The sequence below is a fragment of the Rhyacophila brunnea genome, unplaced genomic scaffold (genome assembly GCF_057557595.1).
Source record: "Rhyacophila brunnea isolate RB1 unplaced genomic scaffold, BYU_Rbru_1.0 scaffold_10, whole genome shotgun sequence".
NCBI classification, from domain to species: Eukaryota; Metazoa; Arthropoda; class Insecta; order Trichoptera; family Rhyacophilidae; genus Rhyacophila; species Rhyacophila brunnea.
The window spans coordinates 5504581-5532507 of record NW_028232752.1 but is presented as its reverse complement, the minus strand read 5'-3'; the positions used below and the strand labels follow the sequence as shown (position 1 = coordinate 5532507).

General features: G+C 33.2%; 2 protein-coding genes across 4 annotated transcripts in view; one reads left to right on the top strand and one right to left on the bottom strand.

The window, feature by feature from the left end:
• LOC147078836 (uncharacterized) overlaps positions 1 to 27927 on the top strand; it is a 198372-nt gene that overhangs the window by 4396 nt on the left and 166049 nt on the right. The gene's annotated exons all lie outside the window — the stretch shown is intronic.
• LOC147078837 (palmitoyltransferase ZDHHC6-like) lies at positions 229 to 27656 on the bottom strand. Of its 3 annotated transcripts, none has more exons than XR_015070992.1 (9): positions 27504 to 27656; positions 18128 to 18309; positions 16276 to 16360; positions 15568 to 15695; positions 12759 to 12929; positions 10962 to 11180; positions 7733 to 7920; positions 5361 to 5928; positions 229 to 5264 (listed from the first exon to the last, which is right to left on the bottom strand). XR_015070992.1 is itself a non-coding variant. In XM_085950011.1 (8 exons), the coding sequence occupies exons 1-8, from the start codon at positions 27556 to 27558 to the stop codon at positions 5769 to 5771; spliced, it is 1188 nt and encodes a 395-aa protein (XP_085806137.1). In that variant the 5' UTR covers positions 27559 to 27656; the 3' UTR covers positions 229 to 5768. The 3 variants fall into 3 exon arrangements, 1 of the variants encoding a protein (XP_085806137.1); XR_015070993.1 differs by having other exon boundaries at positions 229 to 5246; XM_085950011.1 differs by having other exon boundaries at positions 229 to 5928.

Sequence of the window (27927 nt, the reverse complement as noted above, 5' to 3'; positions counted from 1 at the left end):
GACCATGGGACAATAAAATTATTATTTAGCAATTATAATGTTTAATTTTTTATATAATATATTTATTTTATGTGTTTTTAAATTCTGATTCATTCTGCTTGAATGAGAATAAACATTACATTGATGTTTTTCACCAAAATGCGTCATTTTATGTGTTTTTAAATTCTGATTCATTCTGCTTGAATGAGAATAAACATTACATTGATGTTTTTCACCAAAATGCGTCATTTTATGTGTTTTTAAGTTCTGATTCATTCTGCTCGAATGAGAATAAACATTACATTGATGTTTTTCACCAGAATGCGTCATTTTATGTGTTTTTAAGTTCTGATTCATTCTGCTCGAATGAGAATAAACATAACATTGATGTTTTTCACCAGAATGCGTCATTTTATGTGTTTTTAAGTTCCGATTCATTCTGCTTGAATGAGAAACATTGTACTTTGAATGCAGATTTTCTAATAAAACAGCCACTGTACATTCTGAGCCACCTAAATAAAAAAACAAAAATATGTCATTTGTATGGGGCGCTTTGAATGTGGACATATCGACTACTCCAAGTAAGACGTTAGTGAGTAAGTAAAATTGTATGTAGCATATTTTCTACGTCGTGGAAAAGCCGTTTGAGTGATCAAAAGACAAATTCATATGTTTTTCACCAGAAAGCCATTTTATGAGTTATTTAAGTTCTTACTTACATTAGAATATATACGTTGAACTTACAATGTAAACCATACCATTCATGTACCCTTGTCAAAATCATGTTTTAACATGTATGCCAGCAAAGTCAGAAGAACAGTCCATTCATGTCCAGTGCCAGCTTCCGAAAACATGAAAAAAAAAGGTGGGAAAGCCGATCAAATGACCAAAAATATACAATTGGAGAAAGAATTAACTGTAGAAAATGATGAGGGATACCCATACATTACAGTAATTGTTGATGGAGGATGGTCGAAAAGATGGTATAGACAGTTTTTCTGCTAATTCTGGTGTAGCCTGCATAATAGGGAAACGCACTGGAAAAATTATATACTTGGGTGTTAAGAACAAATATTGTCATATATGTTCAACTATAGAGGTTTTACCCAACTCTATAAACGGTCACGCTATTGTCTATGCTCATGTTTGAGGCATAGACAATAGTGAAGCGGATACACCCAATCTGACAGTTTCAAAGTAACCGCCTTCCTGGGTACCGGGTTACAAGGGCACTCTGCCTCCGCTAAATTATCAAATAAAAGGTTTCGTGTAAACCCTGCCGATTCAATTTAATTCGATACCATGACATGGTAACATTGTTACATTGTAATGTAACATGTATAACTAAACTAGTAATGTGCGCCAAAATACAAGCCATATAAAAACGACAAGTGTATCATTTAATGACTACTCGAAAACAATATGGCACACACGCAAGTGCAACCTATCTGACGAACTAATAACGGATTTATTTGTAACGCACCAAACAACAGAAATAATTGGTGACCCCTTTATTTATGAAAAATGAAAAACGTGAGGATCAGTGCAATATTTCTTATTCAGGCTCGTCCACTGGTATGGAACAGACTATTATAGTGGAAGATTTAAATATATTTTTGATCAACATAAGGTACGGGTTAAATTTTTGATTGGAGATGGAGATTCAAGTGTGTTGGTCAGAGTGCGAGAGAGAGCTCCATTTGGGTATAAAATAGGAAAATTGGAATGTGCTAACCATATTGTTAAATGTTACACTAGTAAACTCCACACAGTGGCCAATAATACAAAATATGACTCTCATAGCCGCACTTTATTGCGAAGAGAAATCGAATGTCTCAAAGCTGCTGCACATGGTGCAAGTAAGGGAACAAATGGCAACGTTAACCAATTAAAAGGGCCGGGCAGAATACTGCAATAATGATCCGGAAATAAACAACGTACCATATTTAGAAAAATTCCATTTAATGTAAAGTGACATACGTCTCTATCTAGATGCAGTAATACGCAAAGCTGATAGATTAACAACCAACATTACCACAAACCCTGAAGAGAGTTGACTTTTCTATAAGTAAAAGATATGAGTCCACACAATAGGTTCAGCTCATAGTAATCTTATAAAGCTCATAGTTATCTTATAAAAGAAAACACTGGGAACTCGTGAAACCACAAAAAAAAATGGTGCTTAGACGGATCCAAGGTAAAAATACTCTCAAAGCCAGGTGTTTAAATTTTAATTCATCGTATAAAAGAGTGCATGTCAATACCAATTATGGTCCAGGTTGTGAATACGGACCTAATGCCGCTAAGCCTGATATATCTGAAATTGAATTGCAGGACAAAATGAATTATTTTACAGACTTTGCAAGCGAAGGTTTCTTCCGATGTGGATTGCGAACAAATGCAATTGAAAACAGTTGGACAAATTAACAAGCCATCGTGATTTGAAGCCAGACGCAAAAGTCACAGCTTCCAAACTTGGAAACATTTACAAAATGCGGGATTGTACTCCGCGACATAATACTGTCAAAAATTTACTTTTCAAAAGTCATGCTGTGACCAAAGACATTATATATGATAGAAATAATGAAAGCGTCGCTATTCACTCATACCAACAGAAAAATAATGTCAAAGTTGAGGCATGTGGCCTTTTTATAAGGAAAGATTTACCATTTTTAGGCGCAAGTACAGATGGGTTAAGGTGATGCCTCTTTAAAAAAGGCTCAGTAAAGGCTTCACCTTAATAGCTAATAATAGAATAATTGAGGTTAAATGTCTTCCTTCAATCGGCAATGCCTAATATAACACGAGCTGCAAGACTTGAAGAGCTCCATGAATATCGACGCAGCATTGTTTAAGAAATCCGGAATACCATGCCACCCGCTCGAGCAAATTCTGTAAGTTGAGGAATCGATACCAGAAAATGTGTTATTAATCCCAGGTAATTTCTGTGATTACGTTTCGTGCGACGACGGGTTAGCGACATCCACTGTGCATGACGCGGGGACTGCAGCAGTTGCAATAGACCATGAAAACGCAGTCGATGACGCAATTTCAGACGTCAAAAGTTGATTTGTTTAGCGCTATCGACATTATACAAAGGTACGTGTCGAAAACATCCAATATGCCGCAACATAATATATTAAGTAGTTACGACCAATTTGCTAGACATTTAATATGCGTAAGTGAAATAAATCGTAAAAAGAGAATTGGGACTACTTTGAAGTGATTTACTATTTTATTGTCCACCTATGTAATAATTATATTAGGTATCATGTTGAACAATATGCTCACACAAAATTATCACGGTTTGTGTTATTATTTTCGAGAATATCGAACTTTCATTCATGTATGAACATTCACTGAATCTTTTCGATAATAAACTGTGTATACTAATTATGTTTTTGTCCTTTTTTTTAGTGTTTATTATTGTTTGTCGAATACAATCGTATCAGGGACTTCCAAAAATAATTTGTCACCGCAAAATGAGTCAATTTACAAATGGAATGAGAATCAAGCGAGAAAATCTTCAAATGAAGTAGTGTAAATAATATTTAAAGAGCGGCAATCAAATGGGTTCTCAAATGTTCGGTTGATTGCAGATGGGTGTGCTGGCGTGTGGCAAATGGCTTCATAGCAATGCTCTACCATCAATCACTAAACTGGAGTTTACTTTTCCAGTTACCTATAAACAATCATCTAGAACCGCCAACTGAGTAAATCAGGGCACATGACTTCAGTATTCTAGACTGCCATTAGAAACGGTGGCACATTTTATTTATTGCCAGTGACGTGAATTAATTAGTACAAATTTCTACAGTAAGTTGTCATGTAGAACTACAACCTGAGGGAAGTCTGCATATGGCGAATAGAATAAATGAGGACCACGATAGAGGGCGAAGGAATGGTGGTACAGATGTCTGGAGACAAAAGAACGTTTGATCATAAAAGTTCCAGATCATTCAGTTGATAGTAGTAATTATTTACCTTGTCCGAACAGCTTAAGATTTTATTTTTTATTGAAAATTTTCAATGTACTGCGTATATTTTTTTACTACTGTAATTATACTGTACTCTTTAATGGTAGATATAATAGTACGCTTGACAGCACTGGACTGACAGGTTATTTAATATATTATTTTTAAGTTTTCCTTAGAGATGGCGCTGTTGCAGATCGTTTTACACTGCACATGTGCGAGATCGCAGTACTTCGTGCATCATTACAGTGGTTAGAATGCATGAACCATTCGTACACCTATACGTAATCCATAATGGTGGTAGGGATGGTACAATAAGTAGAATATGCAATTTGTATATACGTAATCTGTGTATACGTAAAATATATATGTCTTGCTTGGATAATTAATTATTTCAAGAAAAGTGTAAAGTCAAAGGAGTTAGTACCTACTCGGTTATTAGTTTTCACTTGTTACAAAGAAATACATCAACATTTTCATTTTCATTTCAAATTATAGTTTCAGTCACATTGGTTAGTAAAAAAAAAACAGGTCGATATCACAATTCTGAATGTATGACATACTTAAATACTAATTAATATACAGTTTTTATTTGGTTCAGTTACATATTGAAATAGCTAGGCCAAAATGGTGTAAGGGTCATTTAGGTGAAAATTAGCTAATTATGCTATTTATTGATTAGAATAATATCTTCAGCATCCCAAAAGAACAATCAGTAAGCCGGCTAGCACATCAAAACTCATCCCGTCTGTAACATGTCGAATTCGACGATGTGATATCATCGTTATTCACAAAACTTATGTGCCAAATGGAGCTCCGCAGATACACTAGTGCTGCTATCAATAAATTGCATGCGTTTTGGGCTGCAAGTCGAAGGTGCCAGAACGCATGCACGCACCTACGAATTAGTGATTCCTATAATGTCTCGCCACATCCAAATGTATATACGTTTCGAAAGGTTACGCGTGACTGTCGCTAAATAGATGTGCGCAGTCTACATATACAACACTGGAGCGACGTTCCTAGAAGGTTTGATTTATGGCTGTGCGGCAGACGACGCGAGTTTAGATGTGAGAGCCGGCTAAGAGGTATTCCGTGATGAAGATATATGACCATTTCTTTATAGGGTAATTAGAGAAAAATGTATGACGAATCAAATATGTTTGAGAATTTAATGGTTGTCTGTTATCATAATATTTATGTTTATGAAATTAAAACAACATATTTTTGACAAAGTTATTGATATGGCGGTACGAACACGAATCAGAGCATCTTTCAATACAAAAATCAATACTATACGTGAAGTATTTCCTACTTTACCGACATTTCAATTTTCGATATCAACAGTTGCGACATCCGCCCAGTATCAGAGCTTATGTAAAAAACAACATATGTCCCATCCGCGGCGATCGGGTTAAGATGAATCCAATATTTTTTTTTCAAATTGTTCTCTTGTAATGTTGCAAATTCACACTTACGTCATTTTGGCTTAGGATACTCATTATAATAAAAAAAATTTGTTCCATTATAAATTTTAAATAGGTACGGAAAGATTTACAATTCATACAAATTCCAAAGCATGTTCGAATTAACTTAAAATTCGAATAACTTTGTGGTATGTAAAACAGAATATTCCAAGATTCTGAATATTTTTGTGATGTTACTCGACTCATTGGCTTTTTAGAGATATTCCAGCAGAATTAATTTCTTCAGACGTCTTCTCCGTTCGATTCATACAAATATATTACAAAGTAGTTACTATAATCACTTACTGAATTCTGTACATATTTGCATACCGCTACTTGAAGCTGCCTTCTAAAGTTCTTTCTTGGGTTCCTCTCCCTCTTCAGAGCTTTCATATAATTGCTCCAAGTCCCCGATAAGTTCAACAGCTGTGGAGCGCGGAAACCACCCTCTCACTCTGTCTTTACTGGATCTGCTTTTTTTAGTCATTTTTTCGCCAAACAGCCAATACCTAAAGAAAAACAAGTCAAATAAAACATGGAATTTTTTCGAATATACCCTGCAATTGGCTCAACATGTAATATATTATACCAACAGTCACCAACATGTGTATGGAAAATGCATGTGTAAACACGTATTATCGTGCAAGCTGCAAAGACTGCATGTATGGATCATAAAAGTTCAGAAGCTTCTGAATTTTCACGTGATAGTTGGAACTTACATGATGTATGCGATATATGCAGACCGATAATGGCAAACCTGCCGAAAAAAATACAATACCAATTTTCACAAACTAGCAAATAGCAGCATACAATGATAACGCGTTTCGTTTACGCATAAAGAATGAAATTGCTAAGACACTGAGCACTATTACGTGTAAAGAGTTATTATCGCGATAGTTTAATTTACACGCTACTGGTGCCAGTAAATTCATGTACGTACGCAGGCACTATTAGTCCGTGTGAAATACAGAAATAAAAAGTAAACAGATCAACACCCTCTACGTATAATGTCGGAACTGCAAAATGGTACTTTACAGTAGTACGAATTTAATAAATTTTAATGACACAATGTTATTTTTTAATGTTGGAATCATAATTTTTTAGTTGATTGATACATTGTTTGAATTGTTTTTTTTTTCGATTATCTTTCGTCATTTTATGTATTTTTTTCATTACAGTCGAACTTGGTTATTACGAGGACAATGGAACCGACTGAATTTGCTTGTTATAAGTGTTACTCGTTATATCAGAGAATAGGTATTTTTAAATGAGCGGTCACATAACACAAAAAGTCGCAATTCAAACAAAGATATACAATTAGAATTTTCCCCGAAACAAGCATTCATAAACTACAAAAGATGTTGTTGATTGTAATGAATGCTGGTAGGTACCTACTGCCTTCACAAACCTTGAATTTTTTACTTGCAATTACAACCATATGCGTGGATACTTTTTCAATATTGTCAGCGAAAACACCAATTCGGTAGGTACTTACGACACTTAACTAATGTCATAAACGTAATCCGATCCTGGCGGCATCCTGTCCGGTCGGATTTTATTGCTCAGGATTGAAATGTTTTCAGACGATCGACACATTAACAGTTTTAAGAAAATTTTTGATGATATTTTAGCTCGGTAAACCCGATAAGTAGATCGTTATAAAAGTGAATAAATGTATGGAGAAAATCATAAACTAAAATGTCAACAAATGTTTCCTCGTTACATCCGAGATCTCGCTATATCTGTGATCGTGATAACCGAGTTCGACAGTATTTAATAAAAGGCAATCAAGTCAAAACAGCCAAAAACGCAGTTCCGACCTTTTACGTAGGTGTGAAGATATACACAATGAAGATTTGACTGCATTTAATTTATCCACATATAGAGATCTCACAACTACCTTTTCAACTCCTCTGTCGCTATCCACTACCGCTAACATACTCATAGTTCAATTTTATTCTTAGCCTCAAGGAAGCACGCACGATTGATAACGGATGGATGTAGGCAGATGGCCCTTTATTTGCATGACTACCTCCCCATTCCACAGCTGCTATCTTTACCTACTCGTCGTGTAAGTATACTATTCTCTTCGGAACTTTTTGAGAAATCAAGATGCAACTCTTCTAAATCAGTACCAACAATGCAGTCTATAACAAGTGTCCAGTAGTTTTTGAGTTAAAATTGAACAAAACTTTACGCTATGGTGGTAATAGAACTATGTAACTCGGAAATAAGAGCATTCAGAAAAATATTATCACGGATTTTTTAAATTTTTACACAGTGAAATCCGTGTTGAATAAAAATAGTACATACTTGCGCCATCTTGTAACGGCCACATAATCTCCTTTCTGGAGAGGGATGCGCGCTTCGTCAGTGCAAGGTGGCCTGAAGACAGTTCTAAGTCCAGCGGAGAGTGGACACCAGCCTCCCCGAACGGGTTTCTGCATCACGTAGACACGACAACGCTCTCGCTTCTCCGCTTTTTGCTGTAGTTGTTCAATCTACAATTAAAAAATAATTCTTCTAATAACACCATTGACATAGAAGGGAAACCGCAAGCCCATAGTTTTTTAATCAATTTTTTATAAGATCATACGGGCTAAGCTAATAAGCAAGCAAATAAGCATTATATTAGAACGTCTTATTCAACACTAACTTAACATTGACATCTTTGCATTTGGACATTGGAGTTAAAAACGTACACATATTACAATTGGGATAATAATAATATAGTAGTATTGTCCGGCAACTTCATCTTGGCTACGTGGCAAATCTGTGAACTACGTACAGCTAATCGAACTTCCGGTTTCAAATTAGGAACGCCCCCAAATTTTTCATTACATTTTTGACACTTCGTATTGGACGCATCTATCAATTTACGTAATTTGAAGCTTTTTATATTCAAAAGATGTCTAAAACAATACGAAATGATGTTCGAATTATTATCAGTAAACTTTTGATTTATTGCGAAGAAGAAACAGAGTCGTATTTAAAAGGCGAGCCTATACAATACTTTCAACAAGCCCATTTGACGGGTTCCTGTCATGTCAGGTATGTCAAAATTCAGTGTTGTAATACTAGAAATATTTCCCCAAATACTGGAAATTATGTTTGTATATTATAAAGTTATGTGTATCGTAATCTATTTTATTAATATTTTTAGACGTATAATAATTAAGTATAAATGATCATTAGTTAGATAATGAATTGTCCTATTTTTTCCTAATTATTTTCCTAATTTTTAAACCGATAAGTAGGTACATATTGTTTTAAAATTTATGTAAGGTGGATATAATTTAATTTATAGAAAATTATTTTCACAGTATGTGTTTCTACAACAATTTTACTAAAAATACGATATAAAGACATCATTTGTAAATTATAAAACATGTGATTGGGTCATCAATATAATATTGAATATGTTATATCTTTCTACTTCTTGTTTTTTAGTCATAATTTGTGTTCTAGTTATTTAATTAATAAATACCTGCAGCAATATTATCAGTTAATGTGGGTTCAATGATACATTTCCTTCCAAATTCAATAATTACGCTGTATTAATTAACCTAATATAATAGTAATAATTAACCCTTAACACTCGAGTGCCGCCATATCGGCGGCATTACAAGTTTCCCGTATTACTCGAGTGCCGCCGTAGCGGCGGCACGCCTATAAAATCATTTTTTGTAATATTTTCAGAATTTTTTATAATGCGATTTCAATCAAGTTAGAATGAATAATAATAGGTTATTACATTTATCTGAGAAAGAAGTCGGCAAAAGAATACTGCGTGCGTAATTTCAACATAGTATTTTTATCGGAATCTTCTCTTTTTTTATTCGTAGGTCGTCGCTTTGCAAGCAATGTTTTTTTGTCATATAAATTTTATTTATTGAATGTTCCCAGCCTAGAGTGAAGTGTTTGTCACGCATGATTTTGAAGTGTGTTTATATTTTTTATTGGTTCTCGCTTGCGCAGGGGCGTCTCGTATAGTTTACAGTTTTATATTTGAATAGACTGTTTTTGATGACAATACTTACTAGTATATTATGCCGATTCGGAACCTACATAATGTGAAATACTCTAATGAGTCAAATGAAAATTATTACGTATCGATTTATTATTTTTTGAGAAATCTTTTGATAATGTGTACCGCACTGGGATTGAGTTGTTATGAGCCCGAAACTAATTTAGGAAATTTACGAGACAGCCGCTTATATTACAAGTGTATTTGAAGGCAATTCATTTGTATCATATTTACAGTCATAACTATATGTATGGACGATTTACACTTTATAGCCACTTCTCTACATACCGCTATTTCATTACGATTCTGTGATAAGCCAGGATTACATATTGGAGATTGCTTTGTGAAATACCACACAATGAAGAATTATAAATAAACTAAAAATAAGTACAGTATATTCATTATAAATCTATTTTACAGAATAAAAAATTTTTTTTTACATTTTTTTCATCAATTAAATGTTTTATATTGAAATTATGCTTTGTACGGAAAAAAGTCTGGAGTGGGTGGTATGTACCTATAAAAAAAATCTCGAGTGGAAAAGGTTAAGAGGTGAAATTATTTGAAAAAAAAATTCTATTGATATTTATTGAACAATAATTAGACTTATAAATTAATGTACTTATAAACTTACTGAGAATAGAATTGATATAAACTTAAAACCTAATTTCGCAGAATATGTTTTCTCAAAAAATGACAACACTGTGAAATATTCTATACGCGATAAGAGCGACTTCCTGTTGTTGCCTAAATAATGTTGTCGTACAGTAGTGTCGGGTAGTTTTAGCAAAAAGTTATTGGCACCCCTAAACTAAAATTTAAAATGTAAGTACTTTGGCGAATTTCATTATTTCATATTCTTGATTTTTATAAATAGCATTATAGAATATTTTTTTTTCGACCATGTCCGATCCTAATAAGATCATACGGGCCTCCACAGAGTGGAGGTTTGTATTAACAGATTTTTGTTTTTACGAGAAATGGATGTTAGCCACTTGCTCAACCTATTAGGTCCACACTTATGTATATTTACAATCTTAATCGTGACATTTTACATCTCTTCTGTAAATTTTCAATCCTTATCTAATAAAGGCTGTGATGAATAACAGTGTTTCAATGTGAATTTAAACATCGCTTGACATTTTGAAACATTTAATTTTTGAGTGAATATTTTTTCTTACATGTAAACAAAATGACAATCTTGTGAAGAAATATAATTAAATTTGGTGAATGCGGTAAGACATGTCAGCCAAGTTACATTATTTTAACTGCAGGGGTCTGCAATTACTATGTTGCAGAATGCCATGTTTTCTATTTCACCGACGCAGCTCAAAGATGGCGACTATCACTGAACACATCTGGATATCCACTGGTATCTATCCAAGAGGTAGAAAACGGTAGAAGGTTGATGATGATAATGACATCAATTGAATCAACACTAAAATAGCTGACTTTTTCATGTTTCAATATACTATTTTGAATCTGAATCGACAGGAAAATTATTTATTTTCTTACCGTCAGAGTGTATTGATGACAGCCTTCCCTAACACTCCAGACGATTCCATTTCCGACAGGCTTGAGGCCAAGTTTAAACACCTCCCTAAGATTGTCCCGCCATCCCAGTTCGTATGGAAATAAGAACTTTTCTTTGGACCCACTGTCTGCTAATCTATGATTGGCCTTTTCTTCAATCCAGTCTTCTATTGCAGTCCGGTTTCTCAGAATACTTTTAAACTGAAATTTACAAAATTAACACAACTACAGTACTTATCAAATCGGAACACGTTTGAAATAAATATTATTCATTGCTCCATGAATGTGCATTTGATGTCTTTTAATATGATGTTAAACTACAGCCATCGCAGAGAGAGAAAGAGAGAGCATTACAAGCATTAACCCATTCCAGACAGAATTAATTTTTCAGGATCACTTATAAAAAGGCACACTGATTACTATTCATACGATTCATTCAATTCAAATAAATCTTTTAAATATTTATAGGTTTAGAATTTTTCTATTAGTATTTACATTTTAAGTAAACTTTGTGTATAAGTGGAATGAAAAAAACATGTCAAATATAGATTTTTGGGTTTTTTTACCCTTTTTTTATACAAAATGACATAGATAAAAAGTCCACGATAGAAATAAATAATAAAAGGAAGATATACTAAAACTGGAGCCAAATATAATACTCTTAGATATTTTGAAAATGGAAGGCCATTTTATGTTTTTTACTGTCTCAAACACCTCATACCTAGCGAACTGATCATTATTTTGACAAATTTAAATAAAAATAGATTTTATAAATCAAATATTTCTAAAAAAATATATTGGACTGTATATAACTAACATCATAAAATGATAGCTACATATATTAAGTAATTTCAACTTTCAAAATATGATTAATTTTTTTTGATTTTCACCATGTCCTGGATCCTGTAACACCGGGGCCAATTTGGCGCCGATAGGGCTCGATGGGTTAAGCACTAACTACATGGTTAAATTATACGAAACGACTTTCCGACCCACTGATTTTCATGAGTGATCGTCAACCCTCAACCATATACATAGAGCTATAGAACCGCAATAATTCAAGAACCAATCGTATCACCTCAAAGTTTATGATTATTTTATAACATACATTGCTTTGCAATCGGTAACTTATTACGAGTCCAATCGCAATCTGCGAATCTATTCTATACACAAGGCTGCTATTGGCGGCTATCAAGGGTAATTTATCATATTAATGTATTGAGGTATTATAATTGTTACAATAAGTTAGCCATCTAAACTGCATCTCACTCTAAAAGTTAAAACAGCCAAGGGTGCTGTTAAAACATAGCATTTTTTGAGTTCAGGCGGTTAACTTATTGTAACAATTAACCACGTCAATACATAAAAATGATAAAAATACCCTCGACAGCCGCCTCACGTATAGAATAGATGCGATGAGCAGTTTGTTGTAAAAATGACAGTTGTAACAAACTGGAACATTAACTCAATTTTAATAGGGAAATGACCCAAAATCTTCAAAATCTTTGGCTGAAATAATGAATAATATCTGCAGCAAATATTGACACTGACACCACAAAAGAGCTGGAGTGGAGGGCATGACACAATGCCTTCTTTTAGGTAATCTTCATTCAATTGTGACAATTCGCTCATGAACATGTACAGATTCAGCAAGACATTCACCATCGGGCAGACAGTCAGTCGGAGTTAACAAATTTGCTTGTGCACTTACAGAGCTATATCATTAATTTATATCTGATTACTATGCAATTGTACATAATGGTAAGAATGAATGTGTACCTGAAAGTAAAACAACATTCCAACGGCTAAAACGACTCCGATGGCAAGCCCAAGCGCCAGTACCGTCATAACAAGCGTGACGAGAGTGAACTGGACAATCGGCTCTGACCCCGTCCCATAGTAGAGGTACCAGGTACGATTGATGCCCCTGTACATTGACGCTGCCAAAATCTGAAAATAGTAATGCATTCAAATGTCATAATAGAAATAGTATTCAAGACTCTTTTATTAGTCAAATTTCTTTGAACAAAAGACATACGAGTACGTTTGTATAAAGTAGTCGACAGATAAGAAAAGTTTTTACATCTTTGTCAGCACCGTAACAATGTTACATTTTATACTTATAGATCTGTTTGTTTCATTATTTTAAATACAACTTCAGAAATTACTCATGAGAGTGACAAGATTGTCACAATGGCCGTTTTGGCATTGAAACGAAATCAACCATGCGGTAACGTATAGTATGGGATTTTGTGTCACAAATAAACAATCTTATAGCGGTTGTATACGTGCAAGGATTTACTGGCAACAATAGCGTGCAATTTTTTTCAAATCAATTCAATTTATTTATTTTACATATTGTGTACATTACAAACTATAAGTTTAAGACGTTCACATGACATTTAGAAACAAAGAAATATTATTAAAAATATCGCGACAATAACTGTTTGCATGAAAGTGCTGACTGTCTCGCCAATCTCATTCTTCAAGCATTAGCGGACACGTATTATGACGGTGTGATGCTATCTGACAGATTCAGACAGGTAGTAATGAAAATCGTAAAATGTCAAAATACTCTGCCGCTGAACTTTTTTCGTCCATGCATGCAGTTTTACGGTGGCGAAGGGTGGAGGTAGACTGCAACATAAATAGTGCACACTAAACTTGGTTAGTCAAACGTATTTGTTTTCATTGAACTAAGAATACAATGTGTAGACAGTGTTTGTTAATTTTTAAAATTCAATTAAACCCTGCCTAATCGTAATCCAAGCCATAGTAGATAATAGTCAAAAAATATTCATTTATAGACGGAAGAATCATTTTCATCGATTATGGTTTGGTTTAGGCAGGGCTTAATGAATTTTAAAAAACTAACCAACACCATCTGTAATATGTATTCTTAATTCAACGAAAACAAATAAGTATGACCGACAAAGTTTAGTGTGCACTATTTATGTTGAATCTTAACAACCTACCTCTACCCCTCGCCACTGGTGCAGTCTTGCAACTTGCACTATAATACGTGTTTACACTTGCATTTTCTTGTTATGGCCGCGATAATCCATGCATGTGTCAAACAGGCTATTAACCGTAATTTGCTTTGTAGCTATCAATATTAAAAATCATCAAAGTTTAATCACGACATAAGTGTATGCAAATGAAGCAATCATTACAATTATGTGATGGTGATTGGATGCATCATCTAACTTTTAGCCAGATTGATTAAATTCTACATAACCAATCATGTAAATTATTATTGTTGAGTTTGTGAAGTAAATATTATATTACACTTAAAACATAATATAATATATACTTTAGTAAGAGAAAGGAGATGTAAAAGTAACAATTATTATTATGTGTAACCAGTCAGATAAATTAAACATGGAAAAATTACTAGAAAGAGAAAATTCTAGCAAACATGATAATATTAATTGTTTAACATACACAATTTTGAAAACACTTCTGAGAAAATGTATTACAAACCAATAGAAAAAATCTTTTTGAAAAAAGTAAGTCCCCCGTAGGAATCAAACCTGCAACTCTTGGGTTTCGCGCAAAACGATTTTTTCTATTGGTTATTATAATACATTTTCTCAGAAGTGTTTTCAAAATTATGTATGTTCAATGCTTAGAATATTACATTCTTAGATCTTGTGAATTATTCGTTGAATAAAAAAAATAGTTTAAAACAAATAATATTGCTGTAATTTCTATATATAACCTTAACATAATCAAAAATCAAACCTCATAGCTATGTCTACATTTGATCACATCATCTTCCACTTGGCTTCAAATTTTTAATTCTGGTTTTAACACGGAGTAGTTTTGCACATTCTTTATGTGGAAAGCGTGTTACGCTCCATATCAACTGTCTATACTTGTACATTAAATAGTTTTAATGTTTCACAGGGAAGTGTTATAATGCTGATTTTGTAGTATTTTGAAAAAACTATAATACACAGAACATTTTTCATTTTGAATCCTTGAAAATTATATTTTTGGCTTATTTGGCATAAAGTTATAGTATAATAATATGCTATTATACATTTTTCGTCAATAGGCAACACTGATGTAATGTTGAATATGTCCATAAGTGATGGATCTACATGCACCACCACTTTCATCACGAAGAGGCGAACAAAAAAATGCGCGAATGTAGACAGGGCTAATGAAATTCACTAATATTATGATGTTTGCTATAAGTTTACATATTGAGTGATGTCACCAGTAGAAAATTTTGTACCAAGAAAAACCGATATCCAAATTTTAATCTGAATAGATTCTGAGATGAAACGGTCAAATTAATCAGATCAGATTGGTAAAAATATACACTAACATTAATGGAATGTACTTGTTCAGCTATATAAACAATAGCTTCTAGTGATGATGATTACACAGGGGTCCGTCATAGTCAAATGTGTAAGGAAATAGCTTCTCATACAGGGATTCCGGATTAAATATCCGGTGAGGTCACAAAATAATGTTTGTTATTTTTCAATTCTTGTTTTGCCACCAAACTACGTAATTAGTGACCTGACGAAAAAAAATAATGTTCTATAAGCATAATATATACACCAAATATACTTACAAAAGTGGCCTGAGTGCATCCTAATACGGCGAAAAAAAGGAAGAGAGTAAAATCAACGTGATTGGCCCAGCCAACGCAACCGTTTATCCATGGACAGTGATGATCCATTTTCTTAACACAACGCCCACCTGAAAAATCATTTTTTTATTTTTACTTATCTACTTTTCAATCATCAATACCAGTGGTAACGATTCCTTACTAGAAAATTACAGTAAACCCTGTTAATTCGAAATCAACAATACGAAAATCGAATTAGGAAATATAAAATGTGTTTTGACCCAATTTTGTAAAATTGTTCATAATCACTATTAAAACCTGATCTGTGCCGGAAGACAAGTGAGAGGCCGCGTATTTTTTAGAAAAAATAAACCTTATTCGTTTTTTTTTGAAATACAGTCGAACTCGGTTATTACGATCTCGGACATAGCGAGATCTCGGATGTAATGAGAAAACATTCGTTGACATTTGGTTTATGATTTTCTCCATACATTTATTCACTGTTATAAAGAGCAACTTATCGGATATACCAAGCTAAAATACTGTTAATGAGTCGATCGTTTTAAAATATTTCAACCGTAAGCAATAAAATCTGATCTGACAGGATGCCGCCGGGGAACGGATTAAGTTTATGACACTGCATACTGTATTATGGTTTTTTGTTCAGAATAGTCAAATTGAATTTCGATTGAAAAGTGAAAAATATCATACATTTTCGACAGTGATGTGCTCGTGGGGCCTTATATCCTAGGCAAACTGCACAAAACTGCAGATTTTCATAATCTTCTTCTTTCTCCTGAAAACATTGAAATACAACAAGATTAAAAAAATTATACCATTATCAGTTAGTATCATTAGTCTATTAGTCTTTCAGGGAATCCCAAAGCTCGGTATTTTTGAGCCATCCCTTCAAAATTTAATTTTTGAATCAAGCAGCATCATAAAATATGAAAACCTGCTTGAAAACGCAAAATAGCTTCAAAAGTATATAGCTTCGAACGGTGTCCGATAAGGCAACGGTATTTAGCTCAAATTTATGGTCGAGTAAGAGTTTGGATAATATTTTATGGACTCCAGTGGGTCTATTCTATACTTATCGACCGCTAAAGTGATAAAGTGATAAATATTATCAAACTTAGGGTAGGTTTGTATCAACATATTAGCACTTATTGTAACAATCACACGAAGTTGGTTTTTATTGTTGTAATAAGTGCTATATTTTAACAGCACCTATTTTGCTGCTGTTAAAATATCGCACTTATTGCAACAATAAAAACCAACTTCGTGTAATTGTTACAATAAGTGCTAATATTTTGATACAAACCTACCCTAAGTTTGATATTATTTATCAATTTAGTGTTCGATAAGTATAGAATTGACCCACTGATGTATTTTACAAACCTAATACCCATTAATAAAATATGTATGTATAATCACAATATAATCGTCTGTTCATTCTAACCTATCCTAAATGCCAATTTTTTTAAATACATTTTTTTACATCAATCGATTCTCCATGAAATTCCCAACATTTCTGTATAAACCTAAATGCATAAGATCACATAATATTGAATTTAAGAAACAATCATTTTCATGCCACTTCTTATCCTAATGTTACACACCCGAATGGTCCCCATTTGGGGATGTCTCCTCTGTGGATCTAAAGAGGCCCAAACCATTATCAAGCTGACGCATAGTGAGGGTTGATTGCGAGAATAAATAAATAAATAATGATAGATATATAACCGGCAACATTGCCAGACAAATGACAGACAATGTCAAACACCAGCATACTGAGTGAGAAGAGGGAGCATCTTCTCGCTCTCGACTTGGCGGGAGATTGCACTAATTGGCATTATTTGCCATTGTATTGAATTTTTCATAAATTTGAAATTGGAAAAAATTCCCCAAAATTAATTGTAATTATTAACACAAAAAATGTTTTTTTATTGTTTCAATATTAAGATCGAATTAAGTATACGTTCGTAATTTCTAAATTTCGCTTTCCTGCACATTTTATGGTTTGGCGTTTAGGGTAGTTTAGAATTGAATAGATGAAATACTTGAGATTTTAAATACAAAATAACACTTCCAATGATAATATTTCAAAGACCAAAAAACAATAAACAACAGAGCCTTGCAACATTAAGTTATGACATTCAATCTGTTAGGGATCTGTCAAAATTAAAATGGATGACCACCAGCACAAACTAGCGTCGATGCGTGTGAAACTCAAAACCCTCCACGACTTTCAGTTGCGTTTGTATAAACCGAAACAGAAATATAATTTCTCATACAAAAATTGCCCTCCAGAGTGGGGTTAGCTTATGTGAGATAAAACCACTATCATATAATTTTGTCTACAATAATAAGAATGGTGAAAGTTAAAGTTGTGTCGAATTTATATTGAGTTCATAGAAAGATTGTCAATTGATTGTGTTTGATAGAAATTTACTGCTTCATTTTCGCAAGACACTCACACATTCAAAAACCCTGCTTCAACGTGCGGCGTATTGAATATAGCCTATCAGTATTCTATTTATTATCTGTTCTGTGGCCTTACCGGTTTCCATTCCAGCGGAACGAATCCTGGCCCCATAGAGAGGGCAGACAGGAAAAAATATATTGTACATCCGGCTAATGTCAAAAAGACTGACACATTAATGGATGATCCGACAGTAGTCCACGGCGGCCACCACATGCTCAGGCAATGTAAAGTCATCCATGTCACAATCTTTATAATGCCTGAAACAAAAAGATACAACACAAATATAGACCCCTCCAAACCAACCACACATACATCCTAATTGAGCTTATCACAAGGTCCTACATTTCGTTGTTAAGCATAAGTAGCTTTTGTATGCCTGCAAATGTCTCAGACTGCTATAGGCCGCTATCGGCAGCTGTTGAGGTTTCATATTTGTATCAAAGTATTAGCACTTATTGTAACAATTACAATAAGTCAGCCGTCTAAACAGTCAAAAAAAGTCTATCTCGCTCTAAAATTAAACACAGCCAAGAGAGTAGAGTTGGGTATTTCCCAAGAAAATCTCAATCTCGAGATTCGGGATTTCCCGAAATCATGAAATTTTGAATTCTTGAGATTTGGGATTTCCAGAAAAGAATTCTCGAGATATCAGGAAATTTAAAAACACCTAAAATCAGTGTAAAGACAAATTCCAAAAAAAATATGATATTTTATTTATGTAAGAAGACAAACAAAATAGAAGTAGGAAAACAAAAATAATTCGAAACATTACTTGTTAAAATGGAATTTCAAAAAACACGGACAATCCGTCCACTTTTGAGACACAAAAATCCCCGATGTTGCAAAAATAGCGCTCATTTTGAGTCGACGTTGTGTTAAATGCCCCGATCAGTCTTTGAACGTTTTGTATTTTCTGTCCACTTTTTCATATAGAAAATCGTTTTTTCAATTAATATTTGATAATAAAGAAATCCCGAATTCCGAGAAAAGATTATCGAGATCCGGAATTTCCCGAAATGTTAAAAATTTCAATTCTCGAGATTGAAAATCTCGAGAATTCCCGTCGGGAAATTCCCGAAACCCAACTCTACAAGAGACGTGATGTTAAAACATAGCACTTATTGTAACAATTACAACTAAGTCATTGCAATTGTTACTATAAGTGCTAATACTTTGATACAAAAAATGAAAAACTACCCTCGACAGCTGCCGATAGCGGCCTACAGCAGTCTTGCGTATAGAAAGGATGCGCAGGAGCAGATATCGAAGACTGAGGTTACCACGCACTCAAGTGTGCAAAAATAGTCAATTGTCTGCTTCATAAATGTGTTAAGCACACTACAGCGCTCTGAATGGAAGGCTTGAAAAAATCAGGTGTTCTACAGAATTAGCACGTGATTTTGTTGGTTGATTTTTGCTTCCTGACAGAATGCATGAAACATGCATCGTATTTTATTGAAACACCGAAAGTTTGGGATCGCCCTAGTAATGGTGTTAACTATTAATAAAAATAAACACGTGCATGTTACCAAACATGCAAACTGGGCTGGAGAAACTACAAGCAAGACGGGCTAGACAGCCAAGACTAAGATAACTGGACTGCGCCAGAGGACATTTGGAACAATGATGAAATGTACAGCCTAGAAATTCCTTTACATTAGAATCGACTGACAAATATAGCCCTTTGACATTATAACAATGTACGACGATGAAAATGCAGGAATATTTTGTAAAGATACAATACTTAGTCCATATCAAAAAAAAAATGCTTGAAAAAAAATATAACATAAGTACTAAAGACTCGATGACACTGAGCTACTTTACAAGCTGCTTGTTGGCGAATTTACAATCTGCTTATAAGCTCGTCCAGTGTCAAGCGTCAATTACATTGAGCTTCTTTACGAGCTGTTTGTTGGCGAATTTATAATATGCCTGTAAAGTCGCCCAGTGTAATCATCGAACAAGCTAACATTTCGATGATTACACTGGGCGACTTAACAGGCAGATTATAAATTCGCCAATAAATAGCTCGTAAAGAAGCTTAATGTAATTGACGCATCATCATCGAACAAGCAGATTGTAAACAATCTAGCGAGAAAAGTTGAATGCCGGGCTACTTTACACGCTGGTGTATGGGCCGATATGCGTCTGCGCAGTAGAGCGATAGTGGCGACTTCCCGGTAAAAAATGAACTACAGCTATCGAGGGTAGTTTTGTATCGAAGTATTAGCACTTATTAGCATTGTTAAAATCAGTACTCTGTTTAAACAGCACCTCTTTTGGATGTGCTAAATGTTAGAACGAGATAGACAGTTTTGACTGTTTAGACGGCTAACTTATTGTAACAATTATAATACTTCGATACAAACATATGAAGAATAGCTGCCAATAGCAGTCTTATGTATAGAATAGATGCACTGATGGAAAACCCATCCTGCCGCCACATCTGTTTCAGTTTTTGTGTTTACACATCAGTTTAACTGGCAGCAAACGGAGACTGAACGGACAACTAAACTGATTGTTTAACCTTTTCCACTCTGATCATTTTTTTTCAAAACGTATTAGCTACTCTGATCTAAATTCGGAACTTTCTTGTAGAAGTTTAAAGTAGAAAACTTGTGATGTTTATATTCAATAATAACTTAATACTGATACAGCGAGTGAAAATGTCAATAAATTTGTCTGTAGTACCTGAATATACAAGAAAAACTCATTTTTCTAAATTTGATATTAAAAAAAAAACTTCATTACATATTGGACACCGTGTTTGACGATTCGTATGACCATTACTGATGCAATGGGTTTTTGGTACGATTCGCAAAAAAAAAAATGCTTTATTGGACTTAAATTTACTAAAAGTAATACGTATGCTTTAAATATGTTGTATAGTCATCTATTAATTACCAATATATTATGTTCATAGTTCAGAACACAGGTAATATAACCGTAAATGGTACTTAAATTCTTGGAGCAGTTTCTTTTTATTTATCCTGTGACTCATTGCAAATTTTTTCGCATGCAAACTATTTATTGGCTGTAATATTCAAAATGACGTCTGGTATTGATTTGTTTATAGGCTACTTACGTAAAAGGGGCGTATCTTTGGGTAGAAAGTATAAACAAGCTATTCCACTAGTTTTGATCACTGTACACGGTGTTTAACACAATATAACATTTACAATGCACTTAATTAATGATATTTATTTTGGGTAGAAAGTATAAACAAGCTATTCCACTAGTTTTGATCACTATACACGGTGTTTAACACATAAAATTTACAATGCACTTAATTAATGATATTTATTTTAAATGTTGTTATAACAATGAAAATAGTTTACGATTTAAACTTTAAACCAATGTAACTTTGCACTAATCAGAATATTTTTTTAAAGTATGGTATTTTTCAAAGCATTCGCCCACATGAAGTGCCGGTTTGTTATCGCAAGTTTTACAATAATACATTGTTCGTTTTCTTTGATTTTCTTTCCTATTAGAACCGCAAACAACGCAATCCCTATATTTTTTCTGTATATCAGGCATAATGACATGTAGATTGATGTGATTTAACCGCTGTTCTGGATCTATTGAATGTCTTCCTCTTCTTGTTTTTAATCCTTCTCTATGATTTCCGACCAGCTGATTAATTAGCTTATCTACAAACTGAAGATGACTCAATGGTTTTTCATTGTTTTTGTTCTTATTTTCTTTGTATAAAATATATGAATTGACCACCGAAACTTCTAAACCCCAAAAAAAGAGCTTTCGCCACCATTTTAATGTCTTCCTTAGGAAGCAGTATGTTGAAGTATAGTGATCTGCTCTATCTACACCTCCCATATATTTAGTATAATCAATAACCACTTCTGGTTTAACAATCTCTTCTTCTATTCCACCTCTTTTGATTCGGTTTACTAGGCGTGTTTCGTTAGAATGCCAATTGCTTAACATTGTCACAACTCTTTTATCTCTCCACGCAAGAACCATTGTGTCATCACTTCCATATGATAATACTTCACTTTGTTTTAATTTTGGTTTTTTTATGGCTGTCGGCAAATTTTTCCTATTCGTCATTATCGTCCCTGTTAAATGTGTTTTCAACTTTAATAGTTCATCTGAAAGCGGTAGGCTGGTATAAAACCGATCGGTATACATGTGATAGCCTTCTGCTTCCGGAATAGTTTCCAATGGTTTTTCATTGTTTTTGTTCTTATTTTCTTTGTATAAAATATATGAATTGACCACCGAAACTTCTAAACCCCAAAAAAAGAGCTTTCGCCACCATTTTAATGTCTTCCTTAGGAAGCAGTATGTTGAAGTATAGTGATCTGCTCTATCTACACCTCCCATATATTTAGTATAATCAATAACCACTTCTGGTTTAACAATCTCTTCTTCTATTCCACCTCTTTTGATTCGGTTTACTAGGCGTGTTTCGTTAGAATGCCAATTGCTTAACATTGTCACAACTCTTTTATCTCTCCACGCAAGAACCATTGTGTCATCACTTCCATATGATAATACTTCACTTTGTTTTAATTTTGGTTTTTTTATGGCTGTCGGCAAATTTTTCCTATTCGTCATTATCGTCCCTGTTAAATGTGTTTTCAACTTTAATAGTTCATCTGAAAGCGGTAGGCTGGTATAAAACCGATCGGTATACATGTGATAGCCTTCTGCTTCCGGAATAGTTTCCAATAGATGTGTATACAATTGTAAAACTATTCTGGATGTAAATTGAAGATCAGGTCTAATTAGTTTCTCCGTTGTAAGTGACCCGTAATATGGAATAAAAGAATAAATATAACCACAACTCGAATCAGCCAATACGTATAAACGAATACCCCATTTAGTCGGCTTATTTGGGTTATACGTCATGAAACAAATTTTCCCTTTAAAATTCACGACAGATTCATCAACAACTATTTCTCTTCCCGGAAAGAAGTGTTCACGGAATCTCTCATCCAAATGTTTCATATACATATCCACTTTGTTAATTCTGTTTTGAAGACTTCCATCCTCGCGGTTGATTCCCTGGTTGTCATGTAAATGTAACATCCAATATATCTGAAGAAACCGCTCTCTCTTAAAAATAGATCGAAAAAATGGCGAATACGCTGTAAATGCCGTGGAGAAATAATCTTGTAGCGAAGGATGCGGTCGAATTCCCATATTTAAAATAACACCTAAAAAGGCTTTAAATTCTTCATCGCCCACATTTTCCCACGAATTCCACATCGAATTATTACCTGGGTTAATTCTTTTAATTTTGGAAGTTGCATATTTATTTGTTTCTTCAACAATTTTACTTATTATGGAATTTGTAAAAAATAACTGAAAATAGTCTATGGGCTCCAAACAATTTGTTGGTATATTCGGCCCAACTATTCTATTTCCGATAGAAAAGTTGATTTTTTTAGGTGAAATGATAGTAGACAATGAGTACCATGTTTTCGTTGAGTTACATGGTGTGGTAGGATTAACGGGTGTTGGGTTGGTGGTATCTGGATTGATGGGTGTCGAAGGTCTTATATCTTCTTCATCACTATCATCGCTGAGATATGCACTTCTCCTTCTTTTGGGCGGGATGATATCGCTTTCACTATCTGTATCATTATGATAATTAACGGCCCTCCCGATCAAACTCTCTTCTTCACTTTCTTCGCTGGACGATCCATTATCGCTGGTTTCGATAATGACACTTCCACTATCCGCGTCTCTATGACTATTTTCGCCATTTCCTGAATTTCGATTATATACACGTTCAACGTCATCAAAATCAATATTATCAAAAGTATACAAATCTTCGTCGTCACTTGTATCGAAATAATCACCATCGTTATTTTTGGTGTTTTCCATGGTGATTGTTATTTAATTATTTTCTTAATCACGTTATTTACTGTAGATATTTATGATTATTATTAATAGGTACTGTTATGGAACGGCGAGATGAACTTCATTAAACACGAATTTATATTAATTAAACTGGATTTATTAGAATGTAATAATAATTACAATAGATTATATTCTGTTGGACAATTATTTCTTAACCGTTCTAGACGCACGTATTTACGATCATGGTCGAGACAATACTGAAGTTGAAAGTTTTAAGAAGTAAGAAAGTACCTACTAAGATTATAAATAATCATAATTCGACGGCCCCAGGAAAAACCGGTGTAAGTCTAAAATCACAAATGTTCAGGAGAGCGAAAAAACTAAAATATTTACGCTATTAAATTCATCATATAAAATGAGTGAGTTTTTTCTTATCTTATTTAAGTAAATCAGATAGACCATTTTATGGTCTATATTCCTATCAAAATTTAATGTTGATTAATTAATAAACAGCTGATATAATGTCAAAAAATCGTTTTTATTTGGAATAATATTACGCGCTTGGTGTTTTGACTTGATTCAACATGCTTTTGCGCGGACGAAATAGATTACAGACTCCGCGTAACAGACTCATACTGTGAGATTGAACCGTGTTTTACGTCGCGTTTTTTTTACTCTATACGATTTTATTTAGTACAACTATATTTATAATGCTCTTTTACGGAAGAACCATCATTGCGCAATGTTTAACTCAAAATAATACAGCGTGTCTATAAAGTTTTAACAAAGAGTATGAGGATATATTGACATATATATTTTTTTATACGGAGTTTTTATAATTTAAAAGTATTTAAGTATGATTTTTTTAATTTTTTTGTAAATTATTATTGATATTTTTATAAATTATGACCATATTAATTATCGTTTGTATTTTTAATCTCTATCGTTAAAATGAATGTTATTGCCAATTATAATTAAATATAGATTGATTATATTCTATTGTCAACATAAATCATGAAACTTCAGTAAGTATATTTCTTAATTGAGCTCAGTTACGTTAATTAATATGAGGTTTTATGATTTTTATTATTTATTTAAAAGGTTGAAATAAATGTGTACTAACGCTCTCAAATTTAAATAATCAAATTTATTTTGTTGGTGTGGATTTGCATTTTTTTTATAAACTGAAAAAAAATTAAATAATTTGCATTCAAGTAGTATGCTATTGAAATGTTCTATTGTTATTTAATTGATTGCGTAGAGTTTTAATATATATTTTCTCAAAGAAACAGTTTACTATATCAGTTGTCCATTCATACCTATTTATTTTGATAGTTTTACAAAATGTATAATTCAGACCGATTTAAATTGGATGAAATAATAATTAGGTAGTTACTATTTAAAGTGGTTTTCATAATTTATAAAAATCATAGTCAATAGGTGAATAGGAGGTAAGTATATGCATTTAAGTACCTACTTACCATTACAGACTTTTCAAATCCAATTGATATTTTAATTAAAATCTACGAGATACCGTGTACGATATCACCATTTGACATGATTTATTTGAGTTTTTCACAAACTATAGATACATAATATTTATGTTCTTATCTATAATATTAAAACTCAAATAAGCCATGTAAAATTGTGATGAAAATATTATAGAAATGTTATTGTTAGTTAAAAGCAACACTGTATATTTATTTTGAACAAATTTAACTAACATCGAAAATTATGTCACCACTCACCAATGCTAAGATTATAATAATATATATCTTTAATTAGTAGGTAATATTAAAAATTCTCAATCACCAGCGATGGGTTTGTTTACAGAATACCTACACATCATTTTGTTTACTTTACTTCATCCTTTTTCCAAAATATATCTACTTAGATAACCATAAAATGCTTTAGCAATTATTGAACATTAAAATTTTATTTTTACTTTCAAATTGTATTGTCAACAATGGATAACTACACTTCTTCAAAAATCCCAGCTGCTTAATCTCTTTCGGCGAACGGCATGTAATAAAATAATATAATCCTTTGGGTAATTTCTATCTTTGAGGAATATTCAAAATACAAAATTATGCATAATATACATAATGTGTACCCTTTTATATTTTTAAAAATACTAAGAACTGACGCACGTGTTAATAATATTTAGACAAAGTTTGATTAGACACTGTTGAAATTATTGTTTGTAATAAATAACAATAACAATATCTAAAAATATGAATATACTTACAAGGCGAAAAAATTAGTCCCATAATACAAACAAATATGGTCACTGTAAGTGGGAAAAGCATTAAAAGTCCGCCCCTTATAGGATATTACGACAGACTGTCTCAAAAATATTTGACAATGAAAATATTTAATCAGGTGAATAGATACATCAATTTTTCCATGAATTTATTCAACCCAACGGTTGATACTAATGTAAAGTTGATGGTTTATCCTGCATGTTATAATGTTTAACTACATTTGTTGACAATAATATTTTGTAGAATTCGCTTGCGCTTTTGATAAATCAGGGAGTAAATGTATACCTGCTCTGGGCCAGACCCCCTGGCCACGTGAGCTCCCTACTAGAATCGTTCGGGCCAGACTGTCTGGCCAAGAGAGTGCTAAGAGTTAAAAGCATCTTTACAGGTGATAATAAATCTCACTACATTGGTACTGAAAGAAAAAATTTTGGTAATATAATAGTACCTACTAAATATCGCCATTTTGGTTAAGGTATTTTGCGACGAAAAACTACTCAAAAGTAGTTTGTGTTAGGTTTTTCCATCTCAAAAGACCTCGATCACAAAAATGATATGGGAGTACTATAAAATTACCGAAGTTTTTATTATACATGACAATAAACCTAAAAGCTACGAAAGTTAATGTTTTCGGTTGGAGACATCAGACCGTATTTAGAAAATAATGAAAGAATGGCCGTTAAGGTCAATGGCGTCCCCTATGAACAAAATGATAACTGACCATACACAACTTGTCAAACATTGGCTTTATTTAATGTAAATAAACAAATTATAAAAACTCATGCGGGCATCTGCGGCATAATTACCAAAGCATGATACTGATTTACGAAGATTGCACTGGGTGCCAGTGATTAGCGTGGATTTTGTAAATTCCTGTTCGATACAGTTGATACATAACGCTACCCTCCTGTAAAACATTATAACATGGCCTTGTATATTATTTGGACAGAACTTCGATTCTCGAGATAATCACATACACATAGTGCACGAGACATAATTAGGTTATATTCTGGACACTGCACAATGTTACATTCTTATGAGCAATCAGTTTATTAAAAAAAAAAAAAAATAGGCATTCGAGAATTCGAAACAATAATAAAATAGACACTTCACTGTTACCTGTTCAAATATTTTAAAGACAGCTCGTGATTCTTGTAATCAAGTTGTTAAGCATACCTACACATTCAAGAAGTATACAAATGTAGACAACATCAATAAAAAAAAATTATTCAACCTAGATATATATGAGAAAGACAATAATAATCCCAACGGAAAAAAGTTACGCCGACAAACGACATAACCTAGAACTAGTTTTTAGAAGCAATATTAGAATAATAATTGTGCACGGTCATTACCCAAGGCGATTAATGGTCCCCAATGGCAAATCCTTCCAAATGCACGGATACACATTGTGTTACTGTTATGAATACGTATCTATAACCATTAAACTATTCATTTAAACCAAACTAACAAAGCGGCGTAGCCCACCCATCAAACAAACGACAATCGACAATCAATTTATAATAACTATGAAGTTGGTAGTTAAAAGTTTTTTTGTAACTTCCGTCCAGCGCTACCATCTTTCCAAACTCCGACCCATAGATAATATACGTAACTCTGGCCATAAATACGTAAGAAAAAGGTCCATATTGTAATATAATAAATATATAAAAAAGCGTAAATTTGACTAATGAAAACATAAAAATACAACTAAACATATATTTTTGAATATTACGAACCAGATTGGATGGTGCCCAGTCTTCAATCTCTTTGGATAGG